Source organism: Schistocerca americana, chromosome 4 (assembly GCF_021461395.2).
Source record: "Schistocerca americana isolate TAMUIC-IGC-003095 chromosome 4, iqSchAmer2.1, whole genome shotgun sequence".
NCBI lineage: Eukaryota > Metazoa > Arthropoda > Insecta > Orthoptera > Acrididae > Schistocerca > Schistocerca americana.
Window position 1 is genome coordinate 815415897 of NC_060122.1, and position 17667 is coordinate 815433563.

A 17667-nucleotide genomic window follows, 5' to 3' on the forward strand; every position below is an offset into this window, starting at 1 on the left:
GAATCTCCTCTGAGAAACTGTTTTTCATTTCACTTGATCAAGTGTAACGGTTTATGTCGGTTACAACTGGGGGTAACAGCATTTTGTGGACGCTCTGTACAGTATATTTTTGGGATAGTTATTCCTACAAAGTTTTGCAAGTTCCATTTTGGTGCATATTTACTACTTTTTGTAAGTTTTTCTTCCTGTTATGCAGTTCAAGATCAGATCTTGCGAAGCAAAAGTGGGTTTGCACACTGCTTAACATTAATAAACATTATTTTAATTCAGTTTTATCACCATCGTTAACACTTGTGCTACCATAAAAGCAACTACCAATCATAATGGTTATTAAATGAGTTGCGAATTTGACTGAACAGTAACTGCAGACAATTGTTTCAGAGAAACTATCAACGAAAAGTGAAATTCTCTTTACAAATTACGTCAGCGCCGAGTCGCGTAATATGTTTACCGATGCGCCGTCAACCAAGGATATGCGCCTGAAGTGTGGCGCATGCGCAGTCAGCTACAGCTCTGGTAGGGGTGTCGAATTCTCCAGCCGCTTGGCGATCTTCTAATCCAAAAACTTTTAACATTTCTTAAAATATTTGCAGAATTTTTTCACCATGAGTAACACTACTGGGAAAGTCATTGATGTACCTCAGGAATTGTATTGATCCTAATATGCTACCTTGCACAATGTATTTAGGATCTGATACGTGTTTTACTGAATGCTTAGATCTATTTGAAGTATGTGCTATCTACTTTGTATGTGCTATCTGCTTTATCTAGAACTTCTGTTAATTTGTTGAAAAAAGTGTCCACACTATCACTGTGAGAGACAGTTATTGCTTATTGGCGAAGAGGTTGGGATGTGATGTTGATTTGAGCAATTGGGTCGTAGGGCTAAACCTATGTTGTGTACTTAAATCGTTGATGAGTTTACGTAATAATGTTTAGAAAAGTAAGTTATACTGAATTAATGCAGCTACAGCTTTCCTAGACCCGTTTCAATCAAGGAATGTGCTCAAAAGTCGCGTTGAAACGATGACAATGTTGACAGCCTGAAAGCGAGGATGGCGATTGTGTTCTGCTGTGTGAAAAACTGTTTTGATGGGATGGGATTTTCAGCAACACCAGCGCTTAGGCGAGAAACTAATCCCATCACACTAGATACTAATCACATTGGTCATGAAGTTGTGATTGTAAAAAACGGATTGCGAATATGCGGCAGTGGCGGTGCTACCACAAATGCACCACTAGTACAGAGCAAATCCTACTTTGAAGTGAAAATTCAGCAGTCTGGTGTATGGGGAGTAGGGTTGGCAACTCTCAACACTGACTTAAACAGGTCACCTGGAGGAATGGATGCAGGATCATGGGTATTTTGTTAGGATGGAGTATTCAGACATAACAACACTGAAATACAAAAAGCTCTGGAGCATGCGAATGAAGGTGATATTCTGGGTGTCTCGTATGATCATGTGGAACTCAACTTTTATCTGAATGGAAAAAATATGGACAGTCCTGTAACAGGGGTCAAAGGACATGTTTTTCCAGTATTATTTGTTGACGATGGTGCCATTTTAGACATCGTGTTGGACAACTTCAATTATCCGCCGCCTCAAGGTTTTGAAAAAATTATGTTGGAGCAGTCCTTACTTTAGAGCACTTCTGGTGCCAGTGGTGGTCTTCAGAAGTGGCCATGAAGCACCATGAAGCACACACACTAAACGATTATTTCTCGGTGATATCAAGACCTGTTAATTCAATAACTGATATTTCAAAGTGTTTGTCTTCACGTACTATACTGAGGTCATGTCTTGATTTGAACTGTGTTCCTTTTCTGATATAAATGCATGATCCTCCACCCCTTGAAGTACTTCTGCAGTAAAAGTTTGCCTTTAATACAATAATAATACTACATGTTGGATTTCTGTGTCTCTACACCAGTGCTCAGTAATACAAACTACTGTGCAGTTCAAAGATTGGAACTCAACTTCTAATAGTTGTATTTTATTTTTTATTGACTGCATGTTTTGATGGAGGATTGTTAAGTCTGTAAAATGCCCCATGTTACTCTTTCCAATGGGTTGTTTTTCTGTGTGACATCTGGTATGTGTGATATTTGAAGTGTTAAAATCTGCCTTGTGAGTGATTGTTTCAGTACTTTTTAAACTGATAGAGATAGTCTTTAGGCATGGGAACCTGTTGTCTAAATTTATCATAAAAATACCTACTTTTTCTGCCTATGACAACAGATATTTGACCATGTGTGGCCCAAGATCCACCCCTATAGTTTCATGAATCAGCTGTACCAATCTTCCCTTCCCAGTCCTGTTTAGGTGTAGGCCATGCCTAGTGGAATCCCATCTGTTGATAGTCCCGACGGGCACCAGAGAAACATGAGGAAAGTTGGCTGTCCTCAGAGCCATCCCTAACCCCACATTGATTCGCCTCACAGCTTCATCAAGGTGTGGTCGATAATGACGCCGGAACAGCTCAATAAACTGTACGTTGGTGCCCCAAGTCAGGGGAGCTATCTTGTCCAGGTCGTACCTATGTCATATGCCCCGTCGCTGTCCAAACTGTTTCCCGCCCCACCCACTATCACTACATGGTCCTCTTTTGTAAAGTCCTTACATAAAGACCCTAAGTCCTCTATCACATGACTTAGCCCTGCATTTGGCTCGAAGATCCTGGTGGCCTGGTACGCTGCCCCTAAACTTTCCTGTAACTGAGTGCCTACACCTCGCCCATGGCTACTACCTAGCAGCAGCACTTTCTTCTTCCTAACACTTTGTACATTCCTAGGCTTCTCGGCCTGGGTTGGTTCAAATGGCTCTGAGCACTATGGCAGTTAACATCTGTGGTCATCAGTCCCCTAGAACTTAGAACTACTTAAACCTAACTAACCTAAGGACATCACACACATCCGTGCCCGAGGCAGGATTCGAACCTGCGACCGTAGCGGTCACGCGGTTCCAGACTGAAGCGCCTAGAACCGCACGGTCTCACCAGCCGGCTCTCGGCCTCGGTTAAAGTGTGCTCCACATTTCCTGCTCCTCGTTCCACCTGAGGCTCTTCTCCACTTAACTCTGGCAGTGGTAGACACCTGTTTTTGGTGTTGATGATAAAACTGTCAGATCGCGTTCTCTTTCTTCCTATCCTCCTACCAGCTGCCAGTTCCCTCCTCCCCCATATCTTCTTTGATCCTTATCAGTTCCTTCCTTGCTTCCTCCAACTGTGCCTGAAGGGCACAGATTTTTCTTTCCTGTTCCCCAATCAAAATGTTCCTACTGCATACTCTGCAGTTCCAGGAGATAGCCTCTTCTGTTCTTCCAACATTCTCCCCGTTGCATCCATCCCCCCCCCCCCCCCCGGTGAAAATATTTCCTACAATATTGGCGACAAATATCTCTACTCACTACCCTACAACAGCTCCCATATTTCTCAATCATGGTCAGTTTCGAAAGCATGTTTTACATTTGTCAGAGACGCGAGATTGGCTGTGTGTAAACAAGAAACGACACAAAGGTCTTATGCACGGTGGTTGTTGTTTTTGTACTGATTTAGAGATACAATGACAGAAGAATGAATTTGTAATTACTTTGCTTTTAGAGAATTTACGTTATCAGGCGTGATTGATCAGGTTTTTAAACGTTTATGACTCGGAAAATGTAGGCCTAGATCGCGTCTATCTAACTAGAAGACAATACGAAATGTGTCAGTTAAATACGATTTAGAAACGTTTAATTATACTTTTATTGCAACAATAGACACTGATGACACTAGTAGCTGTAGTTCTTAAACGAATTTTGCACTATCAAGAAAACTTGAATAGAATTTTTTGTCTTTATGTCACGCAAAATTTCGGGTTATGTCACGATTATCTGGACTTCAGCTAAAGAACAGGTTTTTTCAAAAACAAGCTCTGCTGGGACGCTAATATTCAGTTGTGACAAGAACGGACACTACAGCAAGTATACAAAACAAAGAAAATTTAAATTTGGCACTATTTCTTCTTAAATAAGTTCTTTTAGCGAACGAAGATAATATCTGTGATCTCACTCGGCGGCCATCTTGTATGTAAAAAACTAGACTTGCTTTTCCGTTTTCGATTCAATACTGTATTCTGGTATTATATTCTGTGGTAACTTGCCATTGAGGACGAAAGTGTTTGCTGCACAGAAACATGTAATAAGGATAGTATGTGCTGTCCATGTTATGATTCTCGTCGTCAGTTGTTATGATGACAGGTGGCCAATGCTAAATAGAAACACATATTGCAAGTTTGCCAGTGAAGTCGGTAAGGAGCTGGCTCCATAGTTCATATCTGCAACGACTGAAATAATTAGTAGTCTCTGGTAAAAAATAATATATATTGTACTTAACTTGTGGTACAGGCTTCTTCATATGATGCATACATACGAGGGCAGTTCAATAAGTAATGCAACACATTTTTTTTCTGAAACAGGAGTTGTTTTATTCAGCATTGAAATACACCAGGTTATTCCCCAATCTTTTAGCTACACAACACTATTTTTCAACGTAATCTCCATTCAATGCTACGGCCTTACGCCACCTTGAAATGAAGGCCTGTATGCCTGCACGGTACCATTCCACTGGTCGATGTCGGAGCCAACGTCGTACTGCATCAATAACTTCTTCATCATCCGCGTAGTGCCTCCCACGGATTGCGTCCTTCATTGGGCCAAACATATGGAAATCCGAAGGTGCGAGATCAGGGCTGTAGGGTGCATGAGGAAGAACAGTCCACTGAAGTTTTGTGAGCTCCTCTTGGGTGCGAAGACTTGTGTGAGGTCTTGCGTTGTCATGAAGAAGGAGAAGTTCGTTCAGATTTTTGTGCTACAAACACGCTGAAGTCGTTTCTTCAATTTCTGAAGAGTAGCACAATACACTTCAGAGTTGATCGTTTGACCATGGGGAAGGACATCGAACAGAATAACCCCTTCAGCGTCCCAGAAGACTGTAACCATGACTTTACCGGCTGAGGGTATGGCTTTAAACTTTTTCTTGGTAGGGGAGTGGGTGTGGCGCCACTCCATTGATTGCCGTTTTGTTTCAGGTTCGAAGTGATGAACCCATGTTTCATCGCCTGTAACAATCTTTGACAAGAAATTGTCACCCTCAGCCACATGACGAGCAAGCAATTCCGCACAGATGGTTCTCCTTTGCTCTTTATGGTGTTCGGTTAGACAACGAGGGACCCAGCGGGAACAAACCTTTGAATATCCCAACTGGTGAACAATTGTGACAGCACTACCAACAGAGATGTCAAGTTGAGCGCTGAGTTGTTTGATGGTGATCCGTCGATCATCTCGAACGAGTGTGTTCGCACGCTCCGCCATTGCAGGAGTCACAGCTGTGCACGGCAGGCAGATCAGACAGTCTTGCTTGACCTTGCGGCGATGGTGACACACGCTTTGCCCAACGACTCACCGTGCTTTTGTCCACTGCCAGATCACCGTAGACATTCTGCAAGCGCCTATGAATATCTGAGATGCCCTGGTTTTCCGCCAAAAGAAACTCGATCCCTGCCCGTTGTTTGCAACGCACATCCGTTACAGACGCCATTTTAACAGCTCCGTACAGCGCTGCCACCTGTCGGAAGTCAATGAAACTACACGAGACGAAGCGGGAATGTTTGAAAATATTCCACAAGAAATTTCCGGTTTTTTCAACCAAAATTGGCCGAGAAAAAAAAATGTGTTGCATTACTTATTGAACTGCCATCGTATATTGACAAACAGTAGAGAGGCATTACTAACGCCCTACTTGACTAAGCGCCTTGTTAGGGGTTGCTTCCTATCAGCTGAAGGCTATGCTACATTCCTAGTTGACGTCCCGAGCAAGAGTGGACGAGCGCTCGCTAGAAACTTGATACAAGCCGCGGTGCTTCGCTAGCGGCGCTAGTCTCGACTCGCGGGTCCAGCGATACGGATACGGACCGCGGTCGGTAACTGCAACCCCTAACAAGTGTGGTATCGAACGTTGATACCACAGTCCATTCTAGCAGCGGAGTTTCCCGATCACTATTTATATGCTGTTATGTAGTAAAACACGATAAAGTGTATAAATATGAATATGAAAGTGAAATTAGGACACACGGTGAACTCAGGCTGAATACACGTATAACCCTGTGCAATGAATACCTCTTTGATGTCAACACTTTTGATCTATTAAAGCCACTTAGAAGGCAGCACTTAGTGGAAACAGCCGGGAATACTTGTTAAACTCTTGTGATTTTGTAGTTGTTTGTGAATTAGCCATTAACATCAGCCAACAAGATGCGCGTGGGCTTGACACGTGACAGCTGCTAAAATTTGCCAGTCGGCCACGTGTGTGGGACGCCATCTTTGACAGTCGGAGCTTAAGCTTTCGCCTGTCCGTACCGCACTCAGTTGTTTCCTATGGTGGGGTGTGGACCCTGCCGACACCTCTCCACACTCCCCTCTCCTCCCCTACCCACTCCTCGAGCCACCGTTACTTGGACGTCACCTGAGCCAGCAAATGCATATCCATTCCCTTCCAGCCTTCACCTGCTCCTTCAGCTGAGAGTCGCTGTGACGTCAGTCAGCCACAGCCGACCTTGTAAGATATTGACGAGATGCTCTCTTTCACTGGCTTCTGACTTGTTAACACGTCCTCTCCATTCCATCCTGATGGCTTATCCTAACACATGGACTGTGAAAAATCTCGCCAAACACATGGCACCTTCTGTCGGTGAACATGTACTCCCCTTTTCGGCAAATAAAGCCACGTGTTTGTTTTTCTGGTACTCTGGTCTGTTCTACTCTAAGGGGAGTCGTATCGCAAAAACTAACAAAATTTGACATTTTTACTTTTATGCAAATTATCAAAATATGGATGTTTATGATTAATTTGGTGTTGGTTTTATTGAAATATTCGATTATTTACTATTTTAAATAAATATTTGAAAATAATCATGGAATGACATTTCCGAGAATTTCGTGTTCCATCATTTCGCATATTGGCATTTTTCTCTGGAACTATATAGTCTAGAAGGCTGTGGTTTCTTTTGTTTTGTAGAGAACTGTCCGTTTCATAAGTTGCCTACACTGACTGTACTTCGCAGTAAACTCTTTGAACTGTACATTTGTTTGTGTTTGACAACAACAGTTATCCACTAGCCGCGTTTTAGTTTCTGTGTTTCCACTGACAGTTTTCGTCGTGACTAAACGAAAAGGAGTGTTTAAAAAAATACGAAACAAAGAAAACAGATACTACAGAACAAATATAGCAACAGGAAAAAGCGTGGTTAGCGCCGAAGGGCGTGATAATTTGGTTGTAAATAGTGACAGTCCTTCTACTCCTCCGTGTGCTTCGAAGAAAAAACTGCTGGGTAATGATGTAAAATACAAAGCAGCTTCAGACAGTGAAACAAACTGCAATATCATTATTAATCTCCATATACTTATTTCAGCTTTGTGTGAAACAGTGTGTTGTCGTATATGTGAAGGGGAAATTGAAATTTCTGAAAATCTATCTCAACGCAATGGACCGGTGTGCACTTTACAAATAATGTGTTTGAACTGTAAAAGCGAAAAGACTTTCAAGACTTCAGAAGTAAATGTAAAGAATGGACTTTTTGACACTAATCTAACATACTTCTATGGACTTAGAAGTATAGGAAAAGGCCATTACGCTGGTAAGGTTCTTTGTGGCTTGCTGAACCTCCCTAGTCCCCCTACAAAATCTATCAAATACAACTCCATAGTAAGAAGCAGTGTCAAGGCGTGCGCTATGGAGTCAATGACTACAGCAGCAGACCAGGCTGTAGCAGAAAATGGTAGTTCTGACATAGCAATATCATTCGACGGATCCTGGCCAAAAAGAGTTTTCCAGTCAAAGAATTCATGTCCATCTATTATCAGCATCGACAATGGGAAAGTGTTGGATGTTGTGTTGACCATGTACTGTCAGGGTTGTAGGCAAGCAGGCAAGAGTACTGAAAAGCAAACTAAGTGTGAAATGAATTATTAGAGAAACTATGAAGGAACTAGTGGAGCGATGGAGGTTGCTTCTGCAATGAAAATGTTCCAACGTTCCCAGTATGACCGTGCTGTTCGCTACATGACTTTTCTTGGGGATGGAGTCTCACGATCGTATAAGGAAGTGGTGGAGAGTAAACCCTATGGTGATTTGTCAATTACAAAACTAGAGTGCATTAATCATGTGCAAAAGAGGATGGGCACGAGACTACGTAAACTCAAATAACAGTTGGGATGTACCAAGTTATCTGATGGTCTAAGTATAAGACGTCGACTGACTGATAAACAAATTGATCAGATTACACAATATTATGGTATGGCTATTAGAAGTAACAGAGATAATTTAGATGGTATGAAGAGAGCTGTTTGGGCAATTTATTTTCACAAGCTGTCTACAGATGCTGAACCAGTACACAACCTGTGTTCCACTGAATGGTGTAAACACTTGAAAGCAAAAGAGGAGGGTAAAGTAGACACTTTCTCGCACAAAATTACTATTCCAAATGCTGTTATGCTTGCCATGAAACCTGTGTTTCAGTATCTTGCCCAACCAGAGCTGTAGAAGAAATGTCTCAAGGGCAAAACACAAAATGCGAATGAATCATTTAACAATGTTGTATGGTCAAGGATACCAAAAAATGTGTTTGTTGTAAGATCAGTCTTTGAACTTGGTGTTTTGGATGCTGTTCCTACTTTTAATTATGGCTATTCTGGAAGACTACAGGTTTTGGAATATCTTGGCAGTCATAATGGTTACAGCACCACTAAAAGTGTGATGGACTTGAACCAACTACGAATCATGAAGGCAGAGGTTGCAACAAACAATATGTCAAAAGAAACCAGATACAAGAGAAGGAGGGCAGCAGTGGGTGAGGAAGATGGAGGAGATGAGGGCTACCATCCAGGAGGATTCTAACATATTTTTTATGTATCAGTTGGCTGTACATTAAATTTTTTTCTTTAAACTCAATTTTCTCAACATGAAATTTTTCAGTATAAAAGCCCCTTTTTCTCAGAAACTTATGAATCTACATCAGTGAATTATTTACCGCATAACATAGATAGTACAATGATGTTGTAGCTCTACTTTAGTAGTATTTACTGTAATAGTTATAAGTCAATAAATTAAAATTGTGAAAATTTACACCAAAAAATTATATGTTTAGGGAAAAATCATAACTTTTTTCCAGTTGTCATTTTAAAGTGATTGTAGAGCAATACAGTCACAAAACATAGGAGAACGTGATAAAAACACCACATTTATACTCGTATACTCAACAGTTCCTGAGAAAAAGGGGCATTTATATAGTTAACATTGTCGAGATAGGGCGGTACGAATACCCTTAACCCTCAGACCCCCACACCTCTCCAATTCAATAAGGCAAATCCGGACATGAGCTTTACCTATGTTGAGTAACCATCCTGTATCCTATTTCAAGTCCCACCTCAGGGCATATCCCACAAACTATTACAGTATTGTAGGTACATGCCATTTAGTGTTGTGTGTGTGTTGTTGCTCCACTGTGTCTTGCATGTGGCCATTGTCTGTGTGTTGTGCTCTTCACTGTTGTGTAATGCCGAGTACCTATGTGACCTGTTCATTCCTTTTCCATTTACATGGTTCGTTTAATTTCTCTATCATACAGGTGCCATAACAATTTCCCACTGCTACTTCTTCCATTGTGTAGCTCCTGTGTGTAGTGCTGTTCGCTTGAGGGCGTTCTGTTTAATCTATGGAGCATGACTCTGAAGGTTGCTCGCCTGCATGCCAATAGGTGGTTTACTAGATCATGAATGGTGATGCATGGTTGTCAGTTTCCTGAATATTGTAAAGTCATGTGTGTTGTTCATTATTTTTATCGTGATAGCTACAAAATTTAGCGTGTTACCTGTTTGCTATGTGAAGTGAATTTTTGGGTGTAAATTGTTAATTCCATTGTGTAGCTGTTGTCCATCTGGCATATCATCTCATTGAGACAGTGGGACCAGTATATAACTTTGTATTTCTTTCGGTTTTATTACATGTCAGTAAGTCTTGTTCTCTAATTTGTTCCTGAAAATGTTGACTAAGAGACACTAATCAGTGGTCTGACTGGCAGGCCTGCTTGTTAGGAATAAAATTCTTTGCTGAACACAAAGTAATTTTGTGCTGTTACGGTCCTAGGTACAGTTGATATTTCATAAATGCAATGTTTGTGTCCGATGTGTTGCCCTATTGTTTTAGTCCTTGTGTGATGATGCTGATTCTTTCATCTAGTGGCAAGCAAGTGTTCACTGATGCGACATCAAGTGATATGAGGGTTGCTGTGCCTGGGATGTCTACATCGTTGAGTCTGCCCGGAACTTTGAACTTTCCAGATGCCTATCGTTCTCAGAAGTGCATATTTTCTTTAGTAATGTGTGTTTATGTTGAGCTAGGTGACAGGATGTAGCATTTCTCAAGTTAATGAATGTCCTGAAAGGAACATTTTGTTTGTGCACTTTTGGTAGGGAACTTAGAGTGGGTGCTTTTTGATTTTTCTGAGTCATTCTATTTATGTGGCCTTTTGTGCATGCATTTTTTGTGTTTGTGTGTCTTTTCTCTCTGTTATTTCATCAGAGCGAGCTGATATTGTGAATTTATTAGCCAATTCTAGATATTTTCTGTAAAGTTCAGTGTTTAGCAATTGTTTTCCTGTGCAACATTCCGTAATTTCTTGTTTTAACCACATAACCTCTGCATTCCCTTTTTACTTTTCTTGCTGCAGATGACCTGCTATTGAGAGGGGTTTTATATAGTCTGGAACTGCATTATGAGCTAAACAATTTTTATTATACTCTGTATTGAGGATTGTCTTCTAAAGTTTCACAGATGTGTTCCTATATGCGTCGTAGAGCTTTCTAGGGAATGCATGGCATGGCAACGAAATATTCATGATTCAGATTTACTGCTCTTCCATTTATCACGCTCGCAGATAAAATTATTGCATGTCTGTGTGGTACGCAAAACACCGCTTTTTCCATATGACCCAAACATGTTTCATCACCATTGTGCCATCCCCCATAGGCAATGTGAAATGTGAACACATCTTAAGTGATAACTAGAAATGTCGATCTAATGACAGTTTTCCTTTGTTGTTGTCATTACTTTGAGTTTACATTTGAAAGATGGGCACCTTTACTGGCACCACTCTGAAGCGTCAGAGTGGGGAATGGTGGGGTCGAGCGTTCCAGTGGAAACACTCTTGGCAACAAACAACGTCTTTATTAGCTTTGGTACCTATTGTTTCGTGGTTCAGCGAGGCAAACACGCCTCTCCTCATTCACCCTGGTGGTTGTTACTTATGGGCGGCGGCATGAACATGGAATCATGTCCATTATAATTATCCGGGCTGTTATGCTCGCTAGCGAGCCAGTGTGTGTGTTGGACCTTCCATCAAGCTACGGACCCCCTTGAAGATGTCTCCCGCAGTCGGAGACGAAACGTTGGGAATCACCACATAATTCATCAACCGACCACGGCATAACAGCCCGGATAATTATAATGGACATGATATTTCCGGCCGTGAAAGTTTACATTTTAGTATGAACATGGAATGTTGTATCAGCGCCCAAAAATGCTAACAAAAGTCCCATGGTCAGTCAGGAGCCCATTAGCCCACAGCCGTGATGTTAGCAGCATACCCCAACTCTCAGCAATGGTGTTGCCATTCTGCATGGCCCCCGTTGGTCCTCACATATTCACCATGGCAGGAAACAAAGATTTCCCCGGTCGAGATTCGCCCTGCTGCCCCTGGGTAAGAGTTGGATGGCGGCTGGCACTGTGGCACTATGTGTCTCTTGGAACTCAATGCTGGAGGCAGCATGCGACGGCGGGAGGCTGGCAGTGCTGGGGTGCCAAGTCCTACCAGGACCCATTACCTCGCTGTTTGGTCCCCTCACCCAAATCAACCATTGAAGGCATTGGATGCACCCAGGATTTCGACCCATGGCTGCTGCTGATAATGCCATGTCGTCCTGCAGCACCGTTCATACCTGTCTCTAGCACATTTTTCCCCCTAAAACTCGCGGCTAGTCACATTGTTCATAACAGAGACGAGCCCTGGTGTTGTGACATCACCTTGCCCATTGTGGTGGCTATTGCTGCGCTACACTGTTTTCTACTGAAGTCGGCCGCCTTCGCTATGCAACCCGCTTGCCTATCTGTTTATACCGTCCTACATGTCACTATAACAGACACCAGCCCTAATATGGTGACATCATATCACACATTGTGGCAGCTACTGCTTCGCTATGCTGTTTTCTGCTGTGGTTGGCTAACTTCGCTGTGCACGCCATCTGTCTGCCTCGACTCGTTGCAGGCCAACTACTTTCTTTTGAAATCAGGACTGTAATAATGATGGCAAGGTAATGTTAATCAGAACACAGGGAGAAGCTGTGACCTAAATGACAATAGGTTTATTCTTTCTTAATATCACAAGACAAAAAATGACTAAAGAAACGTCACACAAACATTTTCATTCCACAAACGCTTTCTCTAATATGGGGTCTATGGTGTACAAAATGATCAGCTGGGGACTGACACATGACACTAACCAGAACACTGATCGCTCTATCTGACTTCATACGCGTGAATCCGGGGTATGGCACAAAAACTACTCCACAATCTAGCGTCTATACTCTACTATTCCAAAAAAGAAAAACATGGTTCGAAAGAATAGTGTACTGAGAAACATATATCGGATCCGTACGTCTTAGCAGCGAATACTTTACCCTTCTGCTCATCAGGGCATCACACCATGATGCGTTCAGCGACTGAAGTCATGGACAGCTGCAATTTGTTATTAACGGGGCGCGACCGAAAAATGCAAGTACGCGGTCTCACTTTCGGTTAATTCGGAACGCAGTTACTTCCTTATGAGCCTCTGAAACTCCGATGGATTCCAGTGTGCAGGTGGACCCATTTGCTGGTCTGCCAAACCAATTTGACTCTGTGCCACGACTATGCGTGACGGAATATGTCAAATGTTTAGACGGCTGACTGAAGACAAATAAATACACCCACATATCACTTGTTGTGTGCATGATGCTAGAAGCAGTACCTCTGATGGTTCAGAAGGTGACTGGCACAGGCTCTAAGTGCCACACTAGCAAAGGACACGAGTCTCACTATTTAGGTAGAGACCTGCAGTTCTTTACTAGCGAAGTGCCAGTACAAGAGTACTCTTCTCTTCTGTCCGCTTTCCTCCTCAGCTCGGTAGCAAAAGCCTATTTACATCTTAGACTTCCCCCACTTTAGCACAAGCCAATAACGACCTAGAGCACGGGATTCGAAGCTCGGAGAGTTCCCATTGCTCTGCATACACCGATTTGACCAATCAGAGACTTTAAAGTTAATTGGAAGAATAGGATAAGTGACTCAGCTTCGCGGCCTCTTTCCCACACGTCCTTTTGCTAACCACATGACAAGGATGGAACCACACTACTCCATACAAAGCTTGTTATCTCCCCTGTTATGTCAATTTCGAAGTTTCCAAAGAACAGCCATAAACTCGCTAAAAGCCTCATGCTTTCATGTATACGTTTTTTAACAGAGTCTGGACGTCTGGGAAGCAGTGACCTGTCCCACGTAAATTCGCAGAACGCTCACAGTTGTCTCATCGGCTTCTTGCCTAACAAGGGCCCACCCTCTGCTTTATTGCCGAACTACAATGTGCTGGCCATTGCAGCGGCAACTTCTCAGCGGTAGTCAGTCTACCTGGACACGGATGCCGACCGACTGGCATCAACCAACGTGTCTGCACAATGAGACTACAGAACTCGGCCATCTGGAAACGTTCTACAGAAAAAACGCGCTTCCCTCGGTCCACAGTCGCCGTGCGTTTTTACTGTAGTCGTTTACGGTTCAATCCCGCGTCCGGCCATCCTGATTTAGGCTTTCCGTGATTTCCCTAAAATCGCTCCAGGCAAATGCCGGGATGGTTCGTTTAAAAGGGCACGGCCGACTTCCTTCCCCATCCTTCCCTAATCCGATGACACCGATGACCTCGCTATCTGGTCTCCTTCCCCAAACAACCCAACCCCAACTGTAGTCGTTTAAATCAGCACCCTCTTCCTTTGAATGCAGGTAAAGCTTACCGTTATTCCTTCCCTAGAGCATGCAAGCAAGAGCATTAACTACTGCCCACCATTTCATCATGATGGCTCAAATGGCTCTGAGCACTATGGGACTCAACTGCTGAGGTCATTAGTCCCCTAGAACTTAGAACTAGTTAAACGTAACTAACCTAAGGACATCACAAACATCCATGCCCGAGGCAGGATTCGAACCTGCGACCGTAGCGGTCTTGCGGTTCCAGACTGCAGCGCCTTTAACCGCACGGCCACTTTGGCCGGCTTTCATCATGATGTATGAAGTCAAATCGTAATAAAGATCATCTTCCCTAAGAACATGAAGAAGCAAAATACCGAATCAGAAGTGAGAGTGCCGTGCAATCTCTCATCGTCTCTAGATCTCCCCTCTGTACGGCTTGTCGATTCAGATAAGTAAAAGGTAGGCCAAGCGAGACAAGAATCGCTTTGGCGCTTGGAACAGTGAAACCTAAGTCACTGCCATGCGACATCTTTCATCACAATACTGTTTCACAAGCTGCGACAATTGCTCGGTCTTAATCGTCCCCTCCCGTGCTGATGCTCGATTCCGAAGTGTCGTTAAGGGACGCAGGATTCTACTTGAATAACAATTCCAACGGTTCGTCTGGCCAGAATAGCTGTGGTTGTCACATTCAATAGAGTAACTTATGTCATGGTGCTGGTAAATGAACTGTGAGTCCCCTTATGACACACTTAGTCCCGTTAATTACCAATCCACTAGCCTCTAGTTCTAAATGTAGTGCTCCCACGATTTTATCTCATATGTAGCAACTAGCGGCTACCACTTCAGTGTCATATGCCGAGCGTAAGCAATGTAGACCTGAAATCTGGAAATACGGTTTAGGTACAATTACCCCCTTGTGACATGGATACCAGTCAATTTTACTTCCCAACAACTGCGTAATACATATACTACACCTTGTTATGGCTTCATGCGTCGGGCATATGGCAATCCTTCCACTCTGGCGTTGCTGAAGCTCTTCTTCGGGCATCACCATGTGTTGTCCCCTGTCTTCTCCTACTAACAATACTGCTTCTTCCTTTATTCACCTAAATTTCCCAATCACTACCAACATCACTGGGTAATTGTACGCCAGGGGCAGCGAAGATTTTGGCTCACGAGCTAAGCGCCAAGAGGGGAAAGAGGGAAAACTGCGAACACGCCGCAGTTAAATGCATCTCCATCAAATCATAAAGAAGCTACCCTGCACAGTCTCTATGTGGGCAGTGTGCAGTCAAGTCCACTTAAAATGCGAAGGCTGCAATCCATTCCGGAGGTTCTACTTTTCGTTCCTACATTCCTTTTTGCATAATAAATTCAAAAACAGCGAGTTTCAGATTGGAAAATCATTCTAGTCATGCCCCTTGACTTAACCAACGTGCTTTGCAGTAATAAAAGAAGTCTCCATATTCTTTGTCAATTCAGCTGAAAACGGTTGCAACTGACACTGGAATAATTCGTGCGTCACAGAAAGTTTACTGTTCGTACCAACGATTTCTTCAGGTGCTCCAGTCCCGCAAATTTAGCACAAAGTGCTTCTCGATGTACAAAACAATGAATCCCGCCTGTCGATTGTTGTAATTTTTTGCTTTCTTTGTCAACTAAATCTTCTATAAGTTCTTTCTGCATAGTATTTTTATGTCGTTTCATAGCAAATATGCAGTACCTGCCGCTCATGCGAACTGAGAATTGTCATCCCCTCTTCCGTGATTCCCATTCATTTTAAAGGACTGCGATGATGGATTGGTAGACTGCCTCTTCTCGTGCAAACAACAACTGGGCCTATGAAAGTCCTTCATAACGCGAACGAATAGGGAAGGTTGTAACCTCCCCACAGAAATTTAATAATGAAAATGGACCATGAGCCAAGTGTAACCTCCCCACAATATTATTAAGAATGATAATGAACCTAGCGTAAACTCCCCGCAAAAATAATAATTAAATTAACTTTTTAATATTGTAACCTCTGAACAAAATTGGCTTCCATTTATAATCTGTGTGCAGAAATGCATTCACATTTAATGTTCCCACAAAATTCTTTTCTCATTTAATGTTAATTCCTAAACACCAAAATAATAAAAAAAATTCAGTAACCTGGTAAATTTTATGACGACAGCAACGCTGCACCTCGGCCCTGTATTCTGAATAAATAAAGCAAAAATTCTTACCTCAATAAAAACTGCAAATATATCTGCTCTTGCATAAAAATTTTCGGCACAGCTCCGTGGAATGCTGGCCCATGCATTGTGATTCGTGAAAGAAATTAATTATTCATTGGATAAAAATCTTTAAATTGAAATGAATGCTTTTTTTAAAAAAAAATTACTTTATATTATAAAAATTATTATGGGGAATTTTTTGAAACAAATTAAATCACAATTAATATACATTACTAGATATGCGCAAGGCTGCTTCTTTACCTTCTACAACAATACTCATCCTCAAGAGTCCTGACCAGAGTCCCGAGCTGAGCAGACAGCCGACACGCGCCGACTACCGCCGACTAACGCAGACAACTCAAGACTACTGTCGACTCGCGCAGACTAACGCAGACTCGCGACAAGCAACAACTAACGACATACTGCTCTCTGGTCAGAGACTCTCCTAAGTCTTGCCTATTGCAGGCAGCGCATATAGCGCATACCTCACCTCTTACATAACCCTCCACTGGGGGGGCAAAAATTTGGCAGCGATGGTGAGTCAATTGGACTCGCCATGAGCAACAAATTTTTCCTAATTAACTAAGTTTACACCCACAGAATATATACATATATATAAGTGCAGAACACGAAATAAAATATAGTGCACATGCACTGAGTACAGAACATATCAAGCAAAGACAAAATGTGTACACAATGAGTACAAAACATATTAACAAATGACAAAAAGTGCACACGCACTGTAGTACAGAACATATCAGGAAATCACAAAATGTATATGCAATGAATATAAATTATATTAACATATGACATAAAGTGCACACACACTGTAGAAGTCTTTAGCATTTTTACATAACATATCATGGAGTGAAATAAAGTGCACACGCACTGTATAAGTCATTCGCATTTTTACATAACATATCATGGAGTGAAATAAAGTGCACACGCACTGTAAGAGTCGTTAGCATATTTAGGACAACTGATCTTGTTAACAAATGAAATGAAGTGCACACGCACTGTATATGTCATTATCATTTACAAGAATTTAAACGCACTGTATAAGTGTTTACCATTTTACAAGAACTAGGAAAGGAATGGGAAGGATTGCGTCATGGTTGTAGCACATTAGGTTGCACGCAGCTGCACTGAAAGTCCATATCTTTCTATAGAAGCACAACACCAAGTGAGACAATCTGAAGTTCTTTTCCCTGAAGTATTAATCAGTGTAGCCAAGACATTGAAATGTCGTATTAATATTCCATGTTATCATTTTGGTAGTACATTAGGTACACCAAACAGTGGGACCATAATAATATCTCCATCGCTCAAGGTGGTGGACAGCAATGTCATGTCAACACCA

At 42.3% G+C, this 17667-nt stretch overlaps 1 protein-coding gene across 1 annotated transcript; it reads left to right on the plus strand.

Annotated features, from left to right (window-relative positions):
- Positions 1-819: 819 nt before the first annotated feature.
- Positions 820-1687, plus strand: LOC124613128 (SPRY domain-containing protein 7-like). The gene is given in 2 exon segments (XM_047141744.1): positions 820-943; positions 1043-1687. A coding segment is annotated over 1 exon segment (591 nt). The 5' UTR covers positions 820-943; positions 1043-1055; the 3' UTR covers positions 1647-1687.
- Positions 1688-17667: the final 15980 nt, after the last annotated feature.